At 59.5% G+C, this 24,522-nt stretch overlaps 1 protein-coding gene across 2 annotated transcripts in view; it reads left to right on the forward strand.

Annotated features, from left to right (window-relative positions):
- The first annotated feature begins 268 nt into the window (after positions 1–268).
- Positions 269–24,522, forward strand: part of PXDN (peroxidasin) — a 64,870-nt gene continuing 40,616 nt past the window's right edge. For both annotated transcript variants that reach the window (XM_010800841.4, XM_010800842.4), the window contains exons 1-2: positions 269–541; positions 24,149–24,220. In XM_010800841.4, coding sequence (XP_010799143.1) covers positions 351–541; positions 24,149–24,220 — 263 coding nt within the window. In that variant the 5' untranslated portion in view covers positions 269–350. The remainder of the gene's footprint in view (positions 542–24,148; positions 24,221–24,522) is intronic.

Genomic DNA, 24,522 nt, shown 5'->3' on the forward strand with positions numbered 1-24,522 from the left:
AAAGCTCCTATTGCACACGTGTGGCAACGGCCGCTAGGCGAGGCCCCAGACCGTGAGCGCGGACCTGGGACTGGACCCCGGGGGCCCAACCTGTCCTCCGCAGCGGGGGCCGCCGGGCCGCCGCGCTCCGGGCAGGAGGTCCTCGCCCCGCCCCGGCCCTCGGGGAGGTGGGGGCGGGAAGGGCGGAGCCGCGCGCATGTGCACAGCTGGCGCCCCCCGCCCCCGGCGCACAGCTGGGAAGTGGGCCGCGCCTCGGCGGCGGGCGGGCGGGCGCAGTCCGGAGCCGGCGGTGGACGCGCCGGGCCCTCGCTGTCGGTCCGCGCGCCCAAGCGCCCCGCACGCCGTGGGTCATGGCCGTGCGCGCCGCGCGCCCCTGCCTGCTGGCACTTGTTCTGTGCTCGTGCTGGGGGGCGCTGGCCGAGGTCGCCCCCAGGCCGAGCAACGGGTGTCCGAGCCGCTGCCTGTGCTTCCGCACCACGGTGCGCTGCATGCATCTGTTGCTGGAGGCCGTGCCCGCCGTGGCGCCGCAGACCTCTATCCTGTGAGTGCGGCGGGGCGCGGGGCGCCGGGGGCAGGGCCCCGAGAACCTGGGCGCGCCGGGCGGCCGGGGACCGGGTCGTGTGGCGGGGCGCGGGGCGCCGGGGGCAGGGCTCCGGGAATCTGGGCGCGCCGGGCGGCCAGGGATCGTGCGGAGGGGCCTTTGTCCTCCGTGGCCGGACGGGGGGCGGACCTGAGCGCAGCGCGCGCCGCCTCCGGAGCCGCCTTTGTTTGGAGCTCGGAGTCCCCGCGGCCGGGGGAGTCGTCGGGGCCGCCGGGGAAAGCCCCCCGCCCCGCTGGCCCTGATGCTCGCCCGATCCTCCCCCGCCCTGCTCGGGCCCCCTGCTCCCGGAGCCCGGCGCCCCCCTCTCCCGCGTTCCTTTCCCCTCCCCCTCTCCTCCGACTCGGCGCTTCCCCCTCCTGCCCCAGGCGCCGTACCCCTGTCCCGGCTCCGGGGGGGCCCTCCTGACGCCCCCCTCTCTGACCCGCGTCCGGCGGGGCGCGGAGAGCCGGGCCCGGGTGGGCGCACGGCTCTCTCGGGCTCCCCTGCGCCGCGTTCCAGGAGGGGCCGCGCTGAGTGCGGGAAGGCGCGGGCGGAGCCGGGTTCCGAGCGGGTGTGCGCGCGGGGCCCGTCCCCGCCCTCGTCTCCAGCTGGGGCGCCGCGGCGGGGCCACGGGGACCCGGCGCTCCAGTTGGCACCGTGCGCCCACCCCCGCGCTCCCCTGGGGATCCCGCCCGCGCTGCCGCCGAGTCGCCCGAGGCCTGTTCGGATGCGCCCCTGATTAGAGTTTCAAACTCCGAAAAGGCAGTCCGCGATCCAAGCGCCGACTGCGCTCGGCGGCCCGCAGCCGCCCTTCTGGATGCCAAAAATAGTTTCCACTGTTCTCTGAGCCCGAGTGCTTCTGGCACTGCCGAGGCGCCTGCAAAAGTTGTAAAGTTTGGGGTGAACTATTCAGGAAGTGGGCGGTCAATGTTCTTTCAAAACCAAGTAGGCGGACTCTCCTCGTGGTCGCCCGCCTGCCGGCCCTTCCTCGGAGTCCGCGGTGGGACTCACCCCAGGCCTGGAAACCCTCTCCCCGGCAGCTTCCCCGGCCGCCCTCCGAGGATGGGGCCGGTGCGCAGGAGGCGTCGCCACAGGCCGACTGAGGGGCTTCTGGAGGCCGTGATTTAACTCTTCGGTGAGTCAGTGGGAAAAACGCGGACCCTGAAGCCGTTTTTTCACGTCCCGCCAGAGTCAAATACATGTACTGTGCTTTGCCCTCACGTCTTAATTGCTTTTTTAAAAAGACAGTATTTTTAAAAGATGACTGTGGTAGAGCCAGAATGGGCCCACCAGCGTCCTGCGGGCGGTGAGATTCTCCACAGAACCTCCGGGAGTTTCATGGTTGTCAATTCTTTCCATCTTCCTGACCCAGGGATTGAACCCTGGTCTCCAGCATTGCAGGCAGACTCTTTACTGTCTGAGCCACCAGGAAATCCTAAATTGGGCTTCCCTTGTGGCTAAGCTGGTAAAGAATTTACCCGCAACGTTGGAGACCCAGGTTATATCCCTGTGTTGGGAAGATCCCCTGGAGAAGGGATAGGCTACCCACTCCAGTATTCCAGCCTGGAGAATTGTGGTGTGAACACACACCTGTCTTACAGCTGTGTAGACACAGGCACCTGGGGAGGAGGCTCCCATCCGTGCCAGTGTAGACCTGGGACGCGGGAGAACTGAGTCCTTTGTGAAGGGTTCAGCTGGGGGTCTGGGACTGCGAGCCCAGAGGGAGACAGTGGTGGTGGGTGGGGTCTCATGGAGGAGCCGATCCTGGCGGGAAGGCCCACTGGGGAGGGGTGTTGCTCTGGGGTCTGGGGTCCAGTCTGGAGCCTTCTTGGGGGGCTGCTCGTTGGGACGCAGTGACGTCACCGGCTCCGCCTGTGCAGAGGTAGCCCGTGCTTGCTCTGAGCTCCTCTCCCAGGGCTCTGCTCTCCTGCGACTGCTGTTCTTCTCCATCCAAAGTATGATCTGGGAACAATTGGGGACTGAAAGGATGTGAGGGTTAGGGAAGACTTTGGCCCCGGAGTCCGTTGGCCTGTTCAACCATCACTTATCCCTTAGCTTTCAGGACTCTCTCCTCTCCCCCGTCCCCTCAGCCCCCCCGGAAAGACTGACTGAGAATCACCAGGAGCATCAGACTTGTCCCCCCATCATGGTGTCTCAGGGGTGTGCCTGTGTGGGGCCCTAGAGAGGATCGTTCTGCTTCGTGGTTGGGGGTTAGAAATCCTGGTCTGAGAGCAGACCCTGGTCCAAAGCATGTGATTCTAGTTTGACTGGGAACCGTAGAAGAGGGATCCTGGCCACCCTGCCGTCTGGGGTCCCCGCGCTCTGGCGCCGCAGCGTTTCAGAGCCCTTCAGCACCGGGTGTCATACGCTCAGCTCGACTGAATATTTCAAAATACTTTTGAGTATTTCACTCTGCTCATCATGGTGGGGATTAACAGCTGGTGACAAACATGCACGGTGGCATCCTCACTCTGCCCACTTTGTCCTCCCCTCGGCCCGGGCCTTTGGGGGATCTCCTTCTATACCTGCTGCCTCACGAGTCTCCCTCTGCCCCTCACCCCCCTTCTAATCTGTTCTTGTCGCCTCCTCTGCGAGGTCATGGGAATCACCCCCATCCCATAGTCCAGGCCACTCCAAAGCCACCATCCACGTGACAGGAAGCCCTGGTGTTGGAGGGGGCCTGGGGACGTGGGCTGGGGGAGTGCAGCCTGGCCCACAGCAGGCAGGGGGCTGCTGAGAGTGCCTCCCCGGGGTCAGGCCGCCAACCAAACAGCTGGCCCCACTTCCGCCTGCTTCTGATGGCCTCTCTGTCTGGGCCCGAGCCGCGTTCCAGCCCCCACCTTGCGGGGTCCCTGGTCCACGAGGGCACCAGGGAGGGAGGCCCCGCAGCCCTGTGATGAGGGTGACCACTCAGGTGCGCCTGGCCGGGGGATTGCAGGAGGCCGGGGGCACCCATGGTCTGCGCCTTCTCCACACTCGGAGAAGGTACTGGTGGGGCCCCCAGCATGGGTCGGGCCCCTGCCTTCCTTTTGGCCCCGCACTGGACCTGGCTGATGGGAGAACCCAGTTTCTTACGAGCTCTTCTGTGCAGGGCGCTGAGGTCTCTGCCAACAGGTGGCAGGAGGGAGGAGGGGGGGGTCCCGTCAGGTCAGGAGGGGCCTGGGGTCTCCAGCAGGGAACTGCTGACCTGCCCCGTCTCCTGTCTTCCTGGGGCTTGGGGAGCTCCCTCTCTCTCTGCTGACCTGAGGATGCACTTGGCCCCGGGCTGGGCTGGCCTCTCCTCCCTGGCGGGGTGGGTGATGGACCCAGTCAGCAGATGTGAGCAGCTGTGACTGGGGCCGTGGTTCCTGCAGGACACCCATGCCAGCCGGGACCTTGACTGCAGCCTGAGGCTCACCTGAAACGGATTCCTGCTTTAGATGGCCTGCTGGATGAAATCAGAGCTTTTACCAGTACAGCTCAAATGCGCTTCAAAAGCACCATAGGAACATTTTTTAAGTACATGCATGCTGGTGGTTTATTTTTCCAAAATGGTGGCGGACCAAGTACCTCCTCCCACCACTAACAGCCCTGCGGTATCCAGAGCCCTCAGCTCCGCGGACGCCCAGCCCACTGTGGGCAGAGGGAAGACCTCAGGCACTGAGGAAGCTTCCAGGGGGCCCGAGACACCGCAGGTCGGGAGCAGGACCTGGGTCCCTGCTCAGCTGGGACACAGCTTGACTTTGGCAGATGCCCTTGGGAAGCTGCAGCCGGCAGGCGGTAGGAAGCCCCCCTCCTTTGTGTCGTTAATGGGTCAGGAAATAGTTGTAAAAAGACAGCACCGCACAGGCTGCTGACCCTGGAACCAGAGGCAGCTCTGGCCTCGTCCAGGTTCCAGACGCCAGGACTCGTGGCTTCTTCTGCCCCCTGTGCTCCCGGGCCCCTCGCTCCGTCCTGTGACTCATCCTCTCTGCCTGGCGACACCCTGGCCTCCTCCCTGGAGGCCTCAGCGAAGGGGACGAGCCTCGCTCACAAGCAGGGGCCTGGGGACTGTGCCAACACATGCGTGTGTGCCCCCCGGACCCCCGCGGTGGCAGGCGGGGGCCCAGGAAGGCTCTGCCCCACCCGGCAACGCCAGGGCTGGAGGGGGGCGGGTCCCTGCCTGGGGAACGCGGGCCTCTTGTTCGAGAGGCGGCGGCTGCACAGAGCCTCTGCGCACACGTTCCAGGTGACAAATTCAAGTGTCAGCAGAACAGACATAGGATCCCCGTCTCCAGAGCTGCTTCTCATCAGGTTGAAAAACTGGGTGAAAGTTGGAAGGCCCTCGCCCATGTGCCAATTCCCACTGGCCAGCCCTCGCCCATGTGCTTATTCCCACTGGCCAGACGGGCTCTTCCGGGCGCTGGTCACAGGAGCACGCTGTGGTGGACGCCGTGGTGAAGGCCTGGGGGCCGCGGCCCCGGGCAGAGCTAGCAGGTCGCCCCAGCTCCGGTCGGCCTGGTCCCCCGCCCTTCCCTGCGTGCTCCCGGGGAGGCGCTGGGGCCTCCAGCGCCCGCGTGTCAGGTCGCCCAGCTTAGCGTCCAGGCTTAACGAGCATTTTAACTGTGACAGTGTCGTAGCTTTGGAGTACACAAGAAAACGCAGTTTGGGCTGGATCCCATCTAAAAGCAGTGGGCAGTGCTGGGCTCGCCGCTTTGGGGCCACGCGGGGCTCCCCGTGGGCTACCGTGTGTCTCTGCGGCTGACAGCTCCCTGGGGCTCCTCCTTGGACGTGGACTGGTAACCACACACCACGTGTCGCCTGTCAGTGGGTGAGAGAATGCTTTTAAAGCAGCATCATCGCTAACTCATGACCTTTCTAAGTTCGTGAGTCCAGGGATTCGCGTTTCTTTTGCTGCTGTTCAGTCACTCAGTTGTGTCCGAGTCTTTGCAACTCCATGGACTGCAGCACACCAGGCTTCCCTGTCCATCACCAACGCCCGGAGTTCACTCAGACTCCAGTCCGTTGAGTCGGCGATGCCATCCAGCCATCTCAGCCTCTGTCGTCCCCTTCTCCTCCTGCCTTCAGTCTCTCCCAGCATCAGGGTCTTTTCCAGTGAGACGGATTTTCGCATCAGGTGGCCAAAGTATTGGAGTTTCAGCTTCAGCATCAGTCCTTCCAGTGAACACCCAGGGCTGATCTCCTTCAGAATGGACTGGTTGGACCTCCTTGCAGTCCAAGGGGCTCTCAAGAGTCTTCTCCAACAGCACAGTTCAAAAGCATCAGTTCTTCGGCACTCAGCTTTCTTTATAGTCCAACTCTCACATCTGTACATGACTGCTGGAAAAACCATAGCCTTGACTAGATGAACCTTTGTTGGCAAAGTGGTGTCTCTGCCTTTTGATATTTAATTTTATTTAATTTAACCTTTTATTTGGAGTTAATGTGGAAAGACAGAAATCACACTTGTCCCTCTCTTGGTCAGATGCCACCTGTCCGCAGACAATACAGGGAAGCCCCGAGATAGTTCAGTCCAACAATTACTCACGTGACTGAATCAAAACCGGCAAAAAGTTTAGGTAAGAATGTGTCAGTTGTTTCAGGACTTAATTCTCGGCTCCCCTTCCCGGCTCAGACACAGGGTCAGTTAACCCTGCAGATTTGATTAGTTCCTCTATTCTGGACACTGTTGCGTCTTCCCCTTTGCTTTTCAGCTCCCTCAGGGGTAGGGAGGAGGAGACGCCGACCTGAAGAACTTTCCCCAAAGACCCTGGGCGGACACTGTGTCCCCAGGCTCTGCTTGCCCTTGCCTGATGTCCTTCAGACGCCTGTGTTGATGGGGGCTTGTCCCGGTCTGGTGGCCGCTGGGTGACCAGCTCTGTTAGGAGAGGGGTGGCGTCTGGATGCTCAGCCCTGGGGGAGCCGGAACCAGGTTGTGGGTGGGGTGGGAGCCCGCGGAGCTCGGAGGCGCACAGGCAGCCCCCTGGCTCACTGGTAAGTCCACGGTGGAAGCTTAGCTGGTGACGATGGCCCCCTTTCTGACTGCTGTCTGGGTGAATTTTCACTTGGAAAGGGAAAAGCCTCCTGGTGATCCGGCCGCAAGCAGCCGCTTGTGCTGGGGGTGCGCACCCAGGGATCAGCGCTCTGCAGCCATCGCCACAATCGGGATAACGAGCCTCTGCGCCCTGCCCCCCGCGTCCCCCCAGCGGCTGGACACGCCTGCGTCTGTTCACCAGGGACTCGGGCTTTGTTTTCCTTTCCTGGAATGTCTTTGTCTGGTTTGCATATCGCAGAGGGAGTGCAGGGCACGGCTCCCGTCGGGCTCTGGGGAGAGCTCGGGTGAGTGGAGGGGCTTAGCGGTGCTTAAACGTCTGGTCCTGCTTCCCAGGGAAGCCCCCGGCTGCGCTCGCCGTGGCTTTGTGGGAGGGTTTTAAACCGTGACTTCAGATTCTTCAGTAAACACAGGCCTGTCAGGGCTGTTCCTTCCCCGGTGAGCCTAGGGAGAGGGGAGCTTGGCCACGTCACACGGGAAAGTTGGCCCTCATCATCGTCTCAACACCGAGGGTCTGTAGGGATCAGGTCTCATTCCCAAAGTCAGAAATGTGTTTTTGTCCTGATCAGTCTGCCTAGAGGTTTTTCAGTTTCATCGATCTTTGCCAAAACCCAGCTTTTGGATTCACTGCTTTTTCCTCTTTGGGTTTTCTGTTCTCTTTCTGCTGCTCTCTGCTCTGGTTTTACCATCTGCACGCTCGAAGCCCCGGGTTCCTGGTGTCTGCCCCTGGACCTCAGTGTCCCGGAGTCCGGGTTCTCCGCAGACAGCGTGCCTCCTCTCCCGGGCGGCGACGCGGGCCGGTTCTGGGCTCGCCTCCTGTGCTTACGCCGTCGGGACTCTGTGTGTTGCCGTTGGGACCCTGTGCTTTGCTGTCGGGACCCTATGCGTTGCTGACCGACACACGGCATCTCAAAAACTGTCGTTTTGTGTATTTTGTCGGCTCTTTGGCTGTTTCAGACAGAGAGTGAGTCTGGGCCCTGTTCGCCCACCTTTTTCAGAACTCCCTGTTGCTTTTTGTAATTTCGTAAAAACCTTCATTAAATGTTTCCGCACCCATGTCCTACAAAGCAAGTAATCAGATAATGCATCCACAGGCCCGAGTCTAGAGTTTATAAAACTGAGAGTCACTCAGCCCCGCTGTCCCCATCTGCCTGTGGGTGCTGTCGTGCTGGGCGGGGCCTCAGCCCGGGGCCAATGAGCAGGTGCAGGATCTTGGGGGATTAAACCTGCCTCCCTCACCAGGCCTCTCGCTGGAGACTCAGCTCCGCCCAGGTCTGCAGAGCCCGCCCATGGACAGTGGCCTGGGGTGTCCACCACCCCTCTAGCTAGAAAGGCAGACTTGCATGGTTGTGACACAGCAATGCCTTTCCTGTCTGGCCCTTTAAGGCAGCAGCGCTCTACCAGCAACCCAGGACCCAGGCCTGTCCACCCCGGATCTGTGGCTCTAGGCTGAGCCGGGGGACAGGGGTGGGCCAGGGCAGGCGGGCGATGACGGTGAGGGGCCAGGGCTTCAGCTGCCCTCGGGACTCATCACGGTTGCCCAGTGGGCTCTGGGTGCCCTCCGCACCTGGTGCGCACGCTCTGGGGCTGCTGTTCGGGGCCTCTGTGCCCGGGAGGACCCAGCCTCTGGGGCACCTCCCGCTTCCCTCGAGCCCGGGCTGGACAGCGGCTTCTGGCTGCTGCCCTCGCCGCATTCTCCTCTCCGGGCGCCGTGCCTCACGGGGGGCCCCTGGCTCCCTCACTTGGGGAACAGAGAGGTTGCTCTCCGTGCCCTCGGTCATCTGATGCTTCCTCCTCTGTCCCCCTTGGCTTAGACCCCGCTGTGGGCTGCAGCGGACACCATCACAGGTTAACAGAGGTGGTGGTTGTTCGGGTGTTCAGTCATGTCCGACTCTGCGACCTCATGGGTTACAGCACGCCAGGCTTCCCTGTCCTTCACCAGCTCCCAGAGTTTGCTTAAATTCATGTCCACTGAGTCGGTGATGCCTTCCAACCATCCCATCCTCCATCACCCCCTTCTCCTCCTGCCCTCAAACTTTGCCAGCATCAGGGTCTTTTCCAGTGAGTCAGATCTTCGCATCAGGTGGTTAAAAGCTTTAATTTCCTTCTTCTGACAAGGGTTTTGTACATCTCTGAGTTGCCCCGTGTAACCATCATGGCAGGTGGTGAACAGCCTCAGCGCTGTGACCCATAGATCATGGCTGGATTGCTTGGAAGCCAAGTCCCGGACCCAGGGTTTCCTCCCAGGATGAGGCAGTGGGTTGGTGTGGGTCCTGGGTAGTTCCAGGGGCAACAGGAGAGGCAGTAAAGGGGCTGACGGGTGGAAATGGGGGATCCCCCATCCTCAGGGTGGATCCTCCACCTCTGGGCTCCAGGAATCAGCCATGTTTCTGAGGTTGTTGCCCAGGATGCCAGCGGCGTCTCCCGCCACTGGACACCAGTCTGACGGTGCCCCTGGGTGCGCCCTGCCCTCTGCCCGGAGGCGCAGTGTGCGAGCGGTCGGGGTCCTTGGAAGCTCGCTGGCCGCCTTCTCTCAGGGCCTGCTGTCCTTGCGGGTGGAGGTTGGCCGGAGGCACAGCGGTTACCAGCCGGGTTGGGGGTACCCTGTCCCCCCAGGAGGTGACGACAAGAGTTGTGAGAGCTGCCCTCACTCCTCCTGTTTACTTTCCCTTTACTAGGTGCTTTTGAATACTTTTATGTGAGCTACACGTGTTCATGGCAGAAAAACGTGAACATACAGACAGAAACACCAAAATAAATGACTCACCTATTATTTGAGAAAAGTGTTAGCCTGTTGGGCTCCCTTCAGATACATGAGCAGTCGTGTGAGTGTACACGGACAGGAAGTCACGGGGTGTCTGTGCATCTGTCCACACCTGCAGCTCTGTCCGTCTGTCCGCCAGCTCTGTTCTTGGGTCACCTGTCGTCTGTGCGTCTGTGGGCCTGTTTCTCTGTCTGCATGTCGTCGTCTCTCCATCTGCGTATCCATCTCTGTATCTGCTCCCCCACCTACTGGCCATCTGCCTGCCGACATCAGATGGGGATCTGTGTCCAGCTGTCCACACCCACTGCATGCGGTGGCCCTGTGTCTGCAGTAATTAGAGGTCTGCACTGTCCTTGTTAATGGCCACTCAGTATTTATTTTTTGGAATTGCCAACTTTATTGAATCAAATTCTTTCTGCAGGTCATTTCTTTGTTTCCACTCTTCTGCTGCTGCACACCTACCTCAGAAGGCCTCTGTGTGCCTCGTGGGTTATCTTCCTGCTGACTTCGGGGCATGTGTTAATCTGATGACTTTGGGGCACGTGTGTAATCTGCTGACTCTGGGGCACGTGTGTAATCTGCAGGCCTTGTGGGTTATCTCCCTGCTGACTTCGGGGCATGTGTGTAATCTGCTGCCTCTGGGGCATGTGTATAATCTGCAGGCCTCGTGGGTTATCTCCCTGCTGACTTCGGGGCACGTGTATAACCTGCTTGGTCTGCATGTTATGGGCTTCTCCTGCTCCAGCTCCTCCCTGGACACAGTCCATGTTTCCGTGACTTTGGGGCACGTGTGTAATCTGCTGACTTCGGGGCACGCGTATAACCTGCTTGGTCTGCATGTTATGGGCTTCTCCTGCTCCAGCTCCTCCCTGGACACAGTCCATGTTTCTGCGAGGACAGGTGTCCCCTGTTTGCACCACGGCTCATCTCCCACTGAACCAACAAGTTGATGCCAAGCCAAGCATGTGTCTGTGGAGGGAGGAGGTTCCCGTGGCACCTGGTGGGGAGCGTGGTCTCCAGGGTGCCTCTCACACTGACCTTGGAGACGCGGTGTGCACACGCATGTCTCCTCGCCCATAGCCCTGCTTTGACGACCATCACTGATTCTCTCTCCGGAGGCTTTGGTCTCAGCACATCCCGAGAGCTGTGCCCTTCCCTGGGCTCCCTGCCTCACGTTGGGTCTCGGCTGCCCCGGCTGTGGCGTGTCTCTTGCGGGGTCTGAGGTCTCTGGCCCGAGGTTGGGCGTTCCTGCTGGGCTGTTGGTCACCTCAGGGCCCTGAGATGTGCGGAGGGAGGAGCTGGGAGAGTTTCAGGTTGATTCTCATCATTCTTGGAATTGTGAGAGTTAGCCACCAGGAAACCTTGCTCCAGCAGATGCAGGGTCAGGGTCCAGCCAGGCCCTGGTCACAGCGTGGTCACCACTTGATCTGTGGTTTCCTGAGCTTCCTTTTTCAGACGCCTGTTGAGCATCTGTTGTTGACGCATCAGCATGGATGGGGCTCAGGACAGAGCACACAGCTTGTGCCTGGAGGAGGCGCATCCCCTACACAGCGTTTCTCCATGACCAGATGTCCTTCAGCACTATGATGGGGGAGGTTTTAAACAGCAGAGTCACCCACAAAGGGCACAAAAATGCAAGCAACACGGCACCAGATAGACCCTGAAAAGGACACTAGCTCACGTCTCATCTCTGAGCTCCCTGACGATAGGGTTGCTCGAAGATGGGTGGGCGCACAGGTGGGCTTCAGCAAGTGGGGACCTTCTCAAGGCGGGAGTCTGGGGACGACGGGCACACAGTGTTCTCCATGCTCCAGGTGGAGGCACTGTGACCTCAAGGCCTGGGGACCTGCTGCCTGCCAGGCAAAGTCCCCCTCGCGCCTCCAGGCCCTCCTAGGGGTCAGGGTGTCAGGGCTTATGTGGTCGGTTAGGAACAGCCAGTACAGGACTCCTGCAGTCCCCATCTGACCCTCTCAGGGGAGAAAGTATCTTGCCTTTGAGGTTCCATCAAGTTCAGAGTCATTAAATTTAATTTTTCTCTGAGACATGCCAGGAGGACCCTTCAGGGTGGAGGTATTGCAGGCCAGGTGCTGGGCGTGGACATGGACACGGCTGCCTTTGGTTTGGTCTCCTGGGCAGGGAGAGGGAGCTAGAAGAGCCACAGTTTTAATGACGGAGGCCAAGTTTGGGGGGACGGACCCACGCGGGGGGGCAGGGACAGCTCGGCTAGTCCTGCGGCCTTGCAAGATGTGGCCTGGGGCCGTGGCCTGTGGGGAGTGATCTGTGGTGTGTGGCCTGCAGGGCGTGGTCTTCGGGGGCGTGGCATGTGGGTGTGGCCTACATGGGTGTAGTTGGGGGCGTGGCGTGTGGTCACAGGGCCTCTGACGTGGGGCGTGGCCTGTGGGCGTGGCCCAACCCTGCAGGGTCTTATCCCAGCTTTCCGCATGCGCACTCTCTGGAAGGCAGGTCCACACCTGCACGGGCGTCCTGGGCGTGGAGAATGGGATGCACCTGCATCTCCTGACACAGCCTGCACGGTGGATCCTCTGCCGTGAGAGCCATTGTTCTGGTCACATCTGGGTTCATTTCCCTAAGACAGGAAGGTGACTGTGCCCCGGGAGTTCTGGGGAGAGAGCTGGGATGCTGGGGCTTGCGCAGAGCTAGCTAGTTATCGTGGGCCCTGCCTTTAACTGGAGCAGACACGTGTGATGCAGACAGGAAATACTGCTAGGCTAGTTTCCTGTGCGTTTTACACAGGCAGCTTTCTCTGAGGGGCCAAACCCAAATGTTTAAGAGGCACCTACAGCCCCCTTGTGAGACAGCAGGTGGAGGGTGCCTCTCCTGGTCCTGGAACCAGGAAGCCCTCTGTGATTGTGAGTTCCTGAGCTTCCCCACTTTCCTAAAATGTCTTTTCTGCACAGCTCTGATGTATTTGTTGAGAAGTAACGATGTGAATGAAAATTCAGTTACTTTAAACAAATGAAAGCCTGTTGTTGGTAGAGATGGGAAGATTTTGCCTCTGCACTGTTTGGATTGCTGTTTTCCCTTTTCGCGGGCAAAAGGGAGACCAGGCACAGCGCTTGGGTGGGAGTAACCTTTATGCAGAGACAGGACTGATGCAGGAGAGTGAGCTTTCCCCCAGGAACGCGGGCTGCCTTATTTGCAGCACTAGTGAATTTATGCTTCTCTTCCTGGTTGCAGCTTCCTTTAGGGGAAGAGCCCGGATTAGACTTGTCACTTCCTGCAGTGGATGGTATTTCTAAAATTCCAGCTGAGCAGCTTTTTAACTTTTAAAAATAGCAGTTAAAGTGGATGCAGTTAGTCATCATTGTTACTTATTCCGATATGTGGGATGCTTGCACTGGCGCGGCTCACGGGGCCCATTGTTAATCCTGAGTGTGTGTTTTCTTGTGCGTGTCATTGTGTTGTGTCATTTTCTCGGGTCAGTGCCTGTGTTGCTCCATCTGTCCATCCATTCATCCATCTGCCCTTCCATCCATCCATCCATCCATCCGCCTGTCTGTCCCTCCACCGCCCCCCAACATTTTGGTGTCCTTGGTGAGTATCAGGCACGCGTGCTGAGTTGAGTAGACCCCACTGCCGTGAGACACGCTCCGTGTTGTAGTCATTGCTCCTCTATCTCAATGCAGATCTGTCCCCGGTCCTTCCCCTCTCCACCCCCACTCCCCCTGGTTCACGGGTGGGATTGGAAGTCCAGCGGAAGGCTATAGAAAGGAGACAGCCAGGGAAGAGATCTTAGACTCAGGTCTCTTTCCTCCTAAATTCGGATGCACTGATTTTAAAGTCCAGCTTCCTCGTTATTTTCCTTAGCCCGAGAGAAGCCCTATTCTCATTTTCTGCAGTTTCTCAGAGCTCTGTGTCTGGTGGCCTTGCTCAACTAGGTCTGGGGAGAAGGAAACCCAACAGGAAATGATCAGAGTGATTCTTTTCTCCGTTCTTTTCAGGATCCTGGTGCTGAGATAACCCAGTTCTTTGTATACAGTTGGCACTGCAGTAAAGCTTCTCGATTTCTCACTGAGAAGGACTTTGAGACCGTGAGAAGTCTGAACATCATGCACTGGGAGGACTAGGCCAGCATTCCTGCAAGGAGACGCCAGCACTGTGGGTCAGGCTGGCGTCGTGGTCCCTGGAGCAAGACTGGAGGGTCCCCGGCTGAGACTGGAGGTCCCCTGAGTGAGTCTGGAGGGTCCCCTGAAGCTGGAGGGTCCCCAGGCTGAGACTAAAGGTCCCCTGAGTGAGTCTGGAGGGTCCCCGACTGAGACTGGAGGTCCCCTGAGTGAGTCTGGAGGGTCCCCTGAGGCTGGAGGGTCCCCAGGTGAGACTGGAGGTCCCCCGGTGAGTCTGGAGGCCCCCGGCTGAGACTGGAGCCAGGCTCCAGGAGGGACCGCCTCGCCTGGGGCCGAACTCTGTGTCCGTCACAGGGCTCCTTTGCATGCCCCTCCTTCAGAGCCCCTCCTGACGACTCACTGCAGACCCAGCCCTTGTCAGCCCTCTTGGGTTTATTTAGCTCCACTCTTCTGTTTTCCTGTGCTATTTTCTGACTGATGAGATGACACATTTGCTCCCTAGAGTGTGTTCTCATTCAGTAATTGTCTGGGGTTGCGTGTCCTGTTTTCCTGAAGACTTAAGTTCTGTGTGTGCAGGAAGCCGCCTGGGTGAGATGTTCCCGAAGGCTCTGGGTGGAGGGTAACTGATTGGTGCCAGGACTTGTTGATTGCGTGTTTGGTCCGTTTCCTCTGTGGTGTTAACTGCAATAGCAGGCGAAGGTCAGCCTGTGTGGTGGAACCAGAGATTCCCTTCCCGGGCCTGGTCTGTGCAGGGGCCCATGACTGTCCGCTTGCTGGTCAGCCAAGTGTCGGGTGAGCGTCCGGCAGGATAACACGATGGATCCGTTTACTTTGCTGAACTCAAAGGCGCGTCTGGCTGTCTCTGTGGGAACAACCTCACCCGTTCCCTTGTGTGAGTGATGGCGCCTGCCGTAGCCAGCAGGCTGTGTCTCACGCCTGGGTGCCTGTGCTGCTTAGTGTTCTGGGTCATCCTGCCGGGACACAGTCCCCAGATGCTGGGTCGAGTGTTATCCTAGAGGTTTCTGTGAAAATGCTTTTAGAGGAGATGGATATGTACGTCAAGACCTTTGAGAGACCTGGAGTGCCCTCCACAGCACAGGGGGGCCTCCTCCCGAGAGCTGAAGGACTTTGGGGAAGAGACGCAAGCTGGGCCTGGGGGCAGACAGTGGCCCTTCCCCGCATGTCCAGCCCCCCGGCCTGCCTGCAGACTGTGGACCTGCCGGCCTCACTCCACAATAAGTCTGCCCTTAGCGGTGGTCAGTCAGTCCCAGTCTCTCCCCACACACACATGCACACACATGCTGATGGGGTCAGGTTGCATTGCTGGGGGCTGACAGGCTGGGCCAGGAAGCGGGGTCTTAGGGACACGTGGTCAGCGTGGAGGATGAGGCCTGATGCCCTCCTGGGCTGCCTGGTTGGGCCGTTTGGTTTCAGGCCAGTGAACTCCCTTCTCTGCGCCTCTCCTCTGAGTGTGAGATGCAGGCTCCCCCACGTGCAGCAGGCGTGGCCTGTCCCTGTCCGCGGGCATCCCTGTGACCTGTGCCCCCTCCCTCGGCCCCCCTCCTCCCCGTCAGGTCAGCGGCCAGTCTCGCGCTTTGCCGGTCCCAGTCTCACGGGAGTGGTGTGGCCCCCGTCCCCTTCCTCAGTGATGAGCAAACTGCGGATGGGAGAGGTCAAGGCTTGGTCCAGCAGAGAGCAGGGCGGAGATTCGGACCTGGATGCCTGGGCTTCCCCTGTGACCCCGCCTGCTGCCAGACTGGGACACCAGGGCACCCCCTCAGCCTGGCTGTCGGGGGCATGTCCGTGGACACACGTGTGCACACCTGCTCACAGACTCCTCCCGACTCCCACGCGAGGCCTGGATGAGCCCCTGGACAGGGCTCCTCGGGCGCTAAAACCACACAGTCCCGCCAGCAGCCCAGGAGGGCCCCGAGGCCCGCACCCAGCCCCGCGTCTTCAGCCGCGCAGACTCGGGCTTCCACAGGCCCAAGCGGAAGCCCCAGACTCTGCAGGGCGCCACGGCGGGCTCCTCCCGCGGGGAGACGCCTCGCCCGCCCCTGTTTTCGAGGCAGGAGGACCCTCCGCCCCGGCAGAGGCAGAGCGGAGTCCGCTTCCCACGCCTGGGCGGACCTGGCGCGGCTCTGCTGTGAACCAGCCGTGCGCGCTGCTCGCTGGGCTGTTGCTAATCAGGAGGAGGTCGGGCCGCCGTGTTTGCTCTGACTCGCTGAGCTGGGCAGCCCGGATTTCACGGTTGTCCAGGCCACTGCTCCGGCGCGCCATGTGCGCGGGAGAGGGGCGGGGGGCGGGGGGGGGCCCTTACCCTGATCACACGCTGTCCTCGGCTTCACCCTGCTCCGGGGGCTTCCTGGGACGCGAAGACTCGGCCCTGGGAAAGTCTCTGGTAGATGGCGCCGGCCAGTTTGGGTCTGGAAAACAGAAGAAATACTGATTTCATTTTTAAACAGTCGTGGGAGAAGCTTGGGCGAAACCCAGAGGACTGGCGTGCGTGAACCAGCAGACGCGTTCTGTTCCTTTGTGAGGCGGGGCCGGGGCGGGTTAGGATTAGCGTTTGCACTAATCCTAAGCCTGAGAACAGGTCCCGACAGTGAGGTTCATCTCCTGGGCCGTCACCACACCCCCTCCAGACCGCGCGCCCGTGGCTGGCCGGCCCTTTCACTGTCCTGTGAACCTTGCATTGCACGTTTTTTAAAAATAAATTAATTGACTTGTTTTTGGCTGTGCTGGGTCTTTAGTTGCGGTGTGCGGACCTCTCGCTGCGGTGGCGACTCTCCTTGTGGAGGGCGGTGGTCCAGGGCGTCCTTGCTTCAGCGTTTGCGTCTCCCAGAATCTGGAGCGCAGGCGCAGGAGTCGTGGTGCGCGGGCTTCTCCCGACCAGGGACTGAACTCGTGTCTCCAGCCTTGGCAGGTGGACTCTTCACCACCGAGCCACCAGGGAGGCCTCTTGCATTTTTTAAAACGGTTGAAAACAGAAGAGTGATGTTTCCGGACGTCGTAGATGCAGACCATGGTGCGTGAACGCAGGTGTCCGCGAGAAGACAGGGGCCCTTTGCTTCGGCTCCGCCCTCGGCTAGTGGAGAGGTCGCCATGGAGACCACGTGGGCCGACACCCGAGCATCTTTCTGCCTGGCCTCTCGGCGGACAGTCAGGCACACCTGTCCTGTGGGGCCTGGCCGTGGAAGTGCCCGGCGCGGGCTCTGCCAGAAGGAGGTGGCTTCCTGAGCCCGGCAGGTGCGCCTTCATCCGGGGCTTCCCCGCGTCCCGGGGTGGGAGGAGCTTGGTCGGGCCGAGGGGTCGGTCCCTGCGCGTGCTCACTGGGGGCCCGGTGACGGTGACACCACGGAGATTTGTAACAAATGACACAAGCACATGAGTGCACAGGCAGGTCTGATGATGGAGCTGGTCCAGATCTGAACAGTGAGCTCTCCGCTGGCTCCGGGGCGGCTGCGGAGGTGGCAAACCTGGAGTGTCCACTCTCCTGGACTCTTTTTTTAGTTGCCGAGGGCTGTTCTCGGAGCCCCCATCTCTAGAACCACCCTAGGTCGTCAGGATCAGTGATATTTTCAGGGTGACAGACGCGATTGCTGCGCCGTGGTCCTCGCAGGCTGGCAGGTGGAGACCCCGGTCCTCCCCACGCTGTGAGCTCTCCTCTCCCCTCGTTTGCTGAAGCATTCTCAGCTCCTCCTGGCTGCTCTTTCTAGCTGCTGGAACCTTAAGGCCAAACCCGAAGAAGCGTGTTTATGTATGTCCTTCCTGTGAATGAATCAGTACCTCGGTTTCTTTCCCAAAGTCAGTTTTCTTTTGAAGTAATTTTCTGTCCTGTGCTTTGAATCATTTTTTCAGTGTTTTTAAAAAGTCTCTGTCAGAAGAAAACCGTGGCTTTTTGCCTTGCTCTTTATTCATAGATATTACCCGGTGAACCAAACCTGGCCGAATTGATGGGTTTTCTCCTTCAGGACCCTGAGCTGAGGCGGTGGGCCCAGCAGGGTGGGGACCCTGCCCCAAGCAGAGCATCCCTTTCTTTGTTGAAGGGGCTGCCGTCTTGTCGGAGCTCTGAGCCCTGTGTTAGCCTGGAGTCCTCGGGTGGGGGGCCTCACAGGAGGACCTTTCGGCTAGGAGATGGTGATGGCTCGGGATCCATCCTGGGTCCTTCCAGGAGGCTGTGCACCCATCAGCAGAGCTGAGGGAGCCCCCCCACCCCACAGCTCCCCGAGCGAGTTCTGTGCCCATGAGCTGAGAGAGGGCCCCTTGTTTCCTGAGCTTTAAATTCTGGATGGGGAGACGACAGAAATGAGGCTCAGCATGCCACGTCCCGCATGCCTGTTCTGCCCCCGCCCATGCGGCCTTTTCCTGGGAGCTGAGGTTCTGGATGGAGAGCGGACGCGGTGGGAAACTTGGAGCTCTTCCTGGGGATGGAGGGACCCGCCCTGGTCACCCCCAGGGGCCTGCATGTTGTCCACCCCTGGGAGGGCTCCAGGGGGCCATCCTCTGGGTGACGGTCAGCGGAGACCTCGACACCTGCCCTCCTGGCGGGAACCACCAGCCCTCGGGGAGCACAATTCCACTGGGCCGTGCCCCCTGGCCCTGCGGGTTCCGTTGGGGAAGGGCCTGCATGTCCTCCGGTGCCCTAGACTTGCCCCGCCATCTGCACAGCTGACCCCGCGAGGCCTCTTTGTCCCCCAGAAACACCCGCGCTCTCCCTGCAGACAGACACTACTCCCACGTCAGACAAGGCTCTCTGTGTTTTGCATAAGTCTGCACGGCTGGGGGAGGAAAAGCAGACTTGGGAGCCTGGCCTTTTGCTCCGCTGGCTGGACACCCCCGACCTCTGTGACTCTGAGCCCGTCTGCTTCAGGGTTGGCCGTGGGTCACCTTGTGCTACGGCGAGAGGGACAAGGGTCGGAGCCTGGGTAGCCAGGACTCCCCGGCCTGGGACGGCTCCATCTCTGAAAGTAAAGCGGTCTTTAACAGGTGTGGGGCTGAGAGGTGTGCCCTGGGCACTTGGGAGAGACCGCCCGTCTCGTGGGGCAGGGGACACTGAACTGCCCCGTGTCTGTGTAGGCCCTGTCCCCGCAGAGACGGCGTGTCCAGCCCCCCTCAGCAGGACTGTGCCCCGTGACGGGCGCAGGTCCTTCCGCCCCTGCCCGCCTTTCTCAGCCTTCGTCTGCCACAGCCTTGCCCCAGCCCCGCCACAGCCCCTCCCCAGCCCCGAGCGCTTCACCAGCAGACGCTGCTTCTGCTGCTGACCTGCACTGTTGTTTTTGTTGGTTTGTTTATTTTACTTGAATTTTTTTTTTTTTTTTTGGCTGTGCTGCAAGGCTTGTGGGAGCTTAGCTCCCAGACCAGGGATGAAACCTGTTTTCTCAACAGTAAAAGCTGGAGTCCTAACCACTGGACCACCAGGGAATCCCCTTTGTGTTTTTAAGTTTGAGTAATTTGGGTACAGAAGGGGAGTGGGTGCCTGTTGCACCTGTGGGTCACACACTTCAGGGGGATTAGCGAGTCCCTGACACAGATCTCGTCCAGGGAGCCTTCTAAGGCCAGGAGGACGCACTTGGGTACACAGGGTGGAGCTTTGGAACTGCTTCCCCGGGCCACGCACTGAACCCTTCTGCCGTGTCCAGGGCCGGGGGCGCACCCGTGCAGGGGCTGGGGACCTGTGCTCGGAGGGTACGCGTGCCGCCACGGTCCACAGGCTGCCCTGACCTTCTCCTCCCACGTTTCTGCCCTCCCCCAGCTCTGGGGGTCCCTGCCCCCTGCCCAAATGGTGCAGCTGCCCTCAGCCGCCTGGTCCGCAGGCTCTCGTGTGTCAACCTCTGGCTCCTGGGGCCCTGGCTGCTCCGCATCCTGCTGGGGGCAGAGCCCAGGTCTGGACCCTGAGGGCCATCTCCCGAGACATTGGGCAGATTCTGAGAGTGGGCTCCCGAGGGCTGCCTCCCTAAATGTTGGGCAGAAACCTCCCGAGACATTGGGCAGATTCTGAGGCCGGGCTCCCGTGGCACACGGGGTGTGTGGCCCATGGGTGTTTGTGGATTGATGGGCGCTTAGCAAGTGCACGGATGTCAGCAGTCAGGACGTGCATTTATCCTTCAGCCTAACAGCTCCTCCTCTAGGAGTCAGCCCTGTGAAGACATCAGTGACGATGTGAGTCTCTGAGCCTATTGGGAAGCGATGGGCCACTTGTGAAGGGATGGGCCACTTGTGAAGGGATGGGCCGGTGGGGACTGATGGGTCCGTGGGGACGGGTGTGTCTGTGGGAACGGGTGTGTCCGTGGGGACGGGTGGGCCGGTGGGGGCCGGTGGGTCAGTGGGGAACCAATGGGCCGGTGGGGACTGATGGGTCCGTGAGGACGGGTGTGTCTGTGGGGATGGGTGTGTCCGTGGGGACGGGTGGGCCGGTGGGGACCAGTGGGTTAGTGGGGAACCAATGGGCCGGTGGGGACGGGTGGGTCCGTGGGGACCGATGGGCCAGTGGGGAACCAATGGGCCAGTGGGGATGGGTGGGTCGGTGGGGACCGGTGGGTTAGTGGGGAACCAATGGGCCGGTGGGGATGGGTGGGTCCGTGGGGACCGGTGGGTCGGTTCAGTGCTGAGGATAGCTCGGAGTGGGGGCAGGGAGGAGGGGGTGCTGGGCAAGGTCGCGGTCACTCCCTGAAAGGACGAGGGGGCGTGTCCAGAGCTCTGAGGTTTGTCCTTTGAAGAAAAGCGTGTTCTCAGCGAGCAGCCTTCTCTGCAAGAAAGGGAGGGAAGTAGACACACGTTCTTGTTTGTATCTTCAAAAAGGATCAGTGGGAGGTTGAGGAAGCGCAGTCTCAAAAGGGGAGGAGGTGAGCTGTGGGGGACAGAGCGGGGTCTCGGGATGTACCGTCTCTGATCATGAACCACAAACACCTTCACCCTTTCTATGATGGAGAAAACGTGAACAGGCGTTAATGCTGGCTGCGGGACTGCCCTGTGGCCCAGTGGGTCAGAATCCTGCTGCCAGGGCGGGGCACACGGGGCTGATCCCTGGTTTGGGGCGATTCCACATGCTGCGGACAGCCACGGCCACTACGGCTCAGCTGCTGAAGCCCGAGGGCTCGCCTGCAGGACTGCAGAGCCTCGCCCCTGCTGCTGAAGCCAAGCCCCTCAGCAGGAGACGCCCCCGCATGGGAATCCCGAGCTCCAAACCAGAGAGAGCCCCTGCTCCCTGCCGCTGGAGAAGGCCCGCCCCCGTCGCGGCCAAAACTGAACAGTTAAATTGGTTAATTAGAAACAATAAAGCTGGTTATGCACTGCACTAGGAGCGGCTGCCCTGCACGGTCCGCTTACGGAGCTGCGGGCTGCAGGCCTGGTCAGGGGGCTGCATGTGGCCTGGGCCTCAGGAGGGCTACGGGCAGCGTGGGTCTGGTGGGCTGGGCAGTCACAGACGAGTCGGATCCCAGGTCCAATTTGCAGACTCAACCGGGCCCTCGGGGCTCAGCTTGGAGGAGTCAGGTCTTGCCAAGTGTCGATGGCGGAGGAGGTAGAATCAGCGCTGTGACTCGTCTGCAGGACCCTGGGGCCTCCTGAGGCTGCCTGGGGGTCGGGGCCTGGGGCAGGGCCGCCACGGGCTGCGCTGAGCTTCTGGAGGATGCTGGGGCCTCCTGAGGCTGCCCAGGGGTCGGGGCATGGGGCAGGGCCGCCATGGGCTGTGCTGAACTTCTGGAGGATGCTGGGGCCTCCTGAGGCTGCCCAGGGGTCGGGGCCTGGGGCAGGGCTGCCACAGGCCGCGCTGAGCTTCTGGTGGACGGAACCTGGCGACGGTGGTGCCTCTCCAGCCTGCTGATGTCGAGAGAATCACTGGAACCTTGGGGAAGGTTGGGGTCCCGGAGAGCTGCTCCTGTCTGCCCCCAGCTCCTCCCCAGGGAGCCGCCCATGCTGGTCTGAACATGAGTGTGAATTACCGCTTATTAAAGCTCAAGGCTGTCTGTGCAGGGGAAGGGGGCTCCTGGGGAGCATGTCGGTGGTGACAGGGTCATCACGGAGCCTGAGCTTGGGAGCGGGTCCATGCTGGCCGTGGTTGCCCGGGTCCTGAGAACTTGACCCAAAACCCACAGGCAGCGTGCTTCACTCGCTGCCCAGTGTGGACAGAGGCGGTTTCAGGGGTTCAAACGCTTTCCCAAAAGGCCCTTATCCTGCCGTGAACTAGAACCTGTTCTGTCATCAGTTAGAGCTATAGAACCGATGAGATTCTTGCCAAGATTGTGAGCACTGCACGAGCTCAGCCAGTATCCCAGGAGAGCTGCCCCAGAACCCCCGTAGTCCCTGTGGCCGTCCTAACGAGCACCCATGACGGGGAGGAGCAGGGCTTAGACTGGAGCCTTCTCTCACTGTCCCAGAGGCGTGCACCCAAGGTCAAGGCTGGCCCCTTCTGCGGCCGTGGCGGGGCCCTGAGCCAGGCCCCCAGTGCTGGAGATCTGCAGCAGTCCTTGGCCTTCCCTCGAGCCTGTCTGCAAGGACACCAGCTGCCTTGGAGCAGGGCCACCTCAGTGACCTCACTTTAACTCGGTCACCCCTGTAAGGACGCCTTCTCCAAATAAGGTCAAGTCTCAGGCCCCGGGAGTCTGGCATCAACACGTGAATTTGGGGGGACACGGTCCAAGCCATAATGGAAGAGGTAGGACCAGTGAGTAAGGAATTTTCATGTTTCTAAGACTCTTTGGTAAAGAAAGCGGTCTTTGTGTCTCATTTCCAGGGCCTCTCTTGCTTGTTCAATTGATAGATTTTTAATTCAGGCTGGAGAGGGTGGGAACAGGCAGCTTAGCAGACCTGCGGCCCCTCACGCGGCCCCGGGCCCGACCCCGGCCGCTCTGCGTTCGCATCTGACGCCACCCACTGGCTCCCACCTGGGGCCCTGGTCTCTCGGGCCCTCGGTCTAGCCTCTGTGCTACTCATGCATTTATCTCACACGCTGAGAGGTACATGTGAAATAGCCTCGTTTCCCAGTTCGCTTGCTGAGTGAGCTCTGTGACTCTGAGTGTTGGGGCCAGACCCCTTCCTGGAGCAGCGAGTTCCAGCTCGGAAGTTACAGGAGGAACTGAGAGTCTCCACGCCTGTGCGCTGGCGACTCCCTTCTCCAGTCCCTGCAAATGTGTCCTGTTTGTTGTCTTAACACAGACCTGAGCATTCCCATGGGCTGGTGGGGGTGGGTGGGCGGGGGCGTCTCTTATCTCTCCAGCTGAGCTGTTTAAGATCCTACAAGATGATGCTGTTCAAGAGCTGCAGTCAGTACGTCAGCAACTTTGGAAAACTCAACAGTGCCCACAGGACTGGAAAAGGACCAGGAAAAGGTCGATTTTTATTCCAGTCCCGAGGAAAGGCAATGCCAAAGAATGTTCAAATTGCCATACAGTTGCACTCATTTCACATGCTGGCAAGATTATGCTCAACATCCTTCAAGCTACCTATGGCTGATTCATGTTATGTACGGCAAAAACCAACACAATATTGTAAAGCAATTATCCTTAAATTAAAAATAAATAAAATTCCTCAAGCCAGGCTTCAGCAGTACATGAACTGAGAACTTCCAGATGTTTGGCTGGGTTAAGAAAAGGCAGAACAATCAGAGATCAAATTGCCAACATTCGCTGGATCATAGAGAAATCAAGGTAATTCCAAAAAACATCTGCTTCATTGACTACGTGAAAGCCTTTGACTGTGTAGATCACAACAAACTGTGGAAGATTCTTAAAGAGATGGGAATACCAAACCACATTACCTGACTCCTGAGAAACCTGTATGCAGGTCAAGAAGCAGCAGTTAGAACCTTCCATGAAGTAACAGACTGGTTCAAAATTGGGAGAGGAGCACAACAAGGCTGTATATTGTCACCCTATTTATTTAACTTGTATGCATAGTACATCTTGCGAAATACCAGGCTCACAAACTCACAAACTGAATCAAGATTACATGAAATTAAGATGCTTGCTCCTCGAAAGGACAGCTGTGACAAACCTCGACAGCATATTAGAAAGCAAAGACATCACTTTGCCAACAAAGGTCCATATAGTCAAAGCTATGGTTTTTCCAGTAGTCACATATGGATGTGAGAGTTGGACTATAAAGGAGGCTGAGTGCCGAAGAATTGATGCTTTTGAACTGTGATGTTGGAGAAGACTCTTGAGAGTCCCTTGGACTGCAAGGAGATCCAACCAGTCCATCCTAAAGGAGATCAGTCCTGAATATTCATAGCAAGGACTGATGCTGAAGCTGAAACTCCAATACTTTGGCCACCTGTGAAGAGCCAACTCACTGGAAAAGACCCTGATGCTGGGAAAAATTAAGGGCAGGAGGAGAAGAGAATGGCATCACTGACTCAATGGACGCGAATTTGAGTGAACTCCAAGAGATGGTGAAGGAAGGGAAGCCTGATGTGCCGCAGTCCGTGGGGGTCGCAAAGAGTCGGACACGACTTAACGACTGAATGCCAACATCTCCCCGTAGTTACCTTTTAAACAAACTGTAATGTGAACAGGTTCGCCTGTTACTCAGACAAATATTTGGGTCTTTATCAGTCTTTTCCCAGAGCTGATTCAGCCAAGGATTGAATTGGGAGATTTAATTTCTTAAATGCCTTATTGCTGTTTGGAAACTGAGTGTTTAGAGATGACACAGAACCAGTGACACTGGCGGATTTCTCTGTAAATAATCCACTTCTCGTGTCTTCACAGGGATCTTCGCTTTAACAGAATCAGAGAGATCCAGCCGGGGGCCTTCCGGGGGCTGAGAAACCTGAACACATTGTAAGTCCAAGCATTTCCCTGGGAACTGGTAGGAAAAGATGCACAGCCCATTGCTGCTTTCCCCTGTGGGCAGATCCGGAGGGTGGGCGTGGTGAGCGGGAGAGGCCGAGCCTGCCAGAGGGGTTTGCTCGTGGAGGTAGGTGCCCAGGGGCGGCTTTGGTCCCTGTCTGTCTCGACTGACAGCCGTGATCCTGTCCACCCTCTGGGTGTGGTGCAGGCCTGTGCTAGCCACGCCTCCCAGGGCGGCCCTCCTCCCTGGCCCGGAGCCCCCATGGCCCCCGGCGGGGGCGGGGTGGGGTGCC

The sequence above is a fragment of the Bos taurus genome, chromosome 8 (assembly GCF_002263795.3).
Source record: "Bos taurus isolate L1 Dominette 01449 registration number 42190680 breed Hereford chromosome 8, ARS-UCD2.0, whole genome shotgun sequence".
In the NCBI taxonomy this organism is placed as follows: Eukaryota; Metazoa; Chordata; class Mammalia; order Artiodactyla; family Bovidae; genus Bos; species Bos taurus.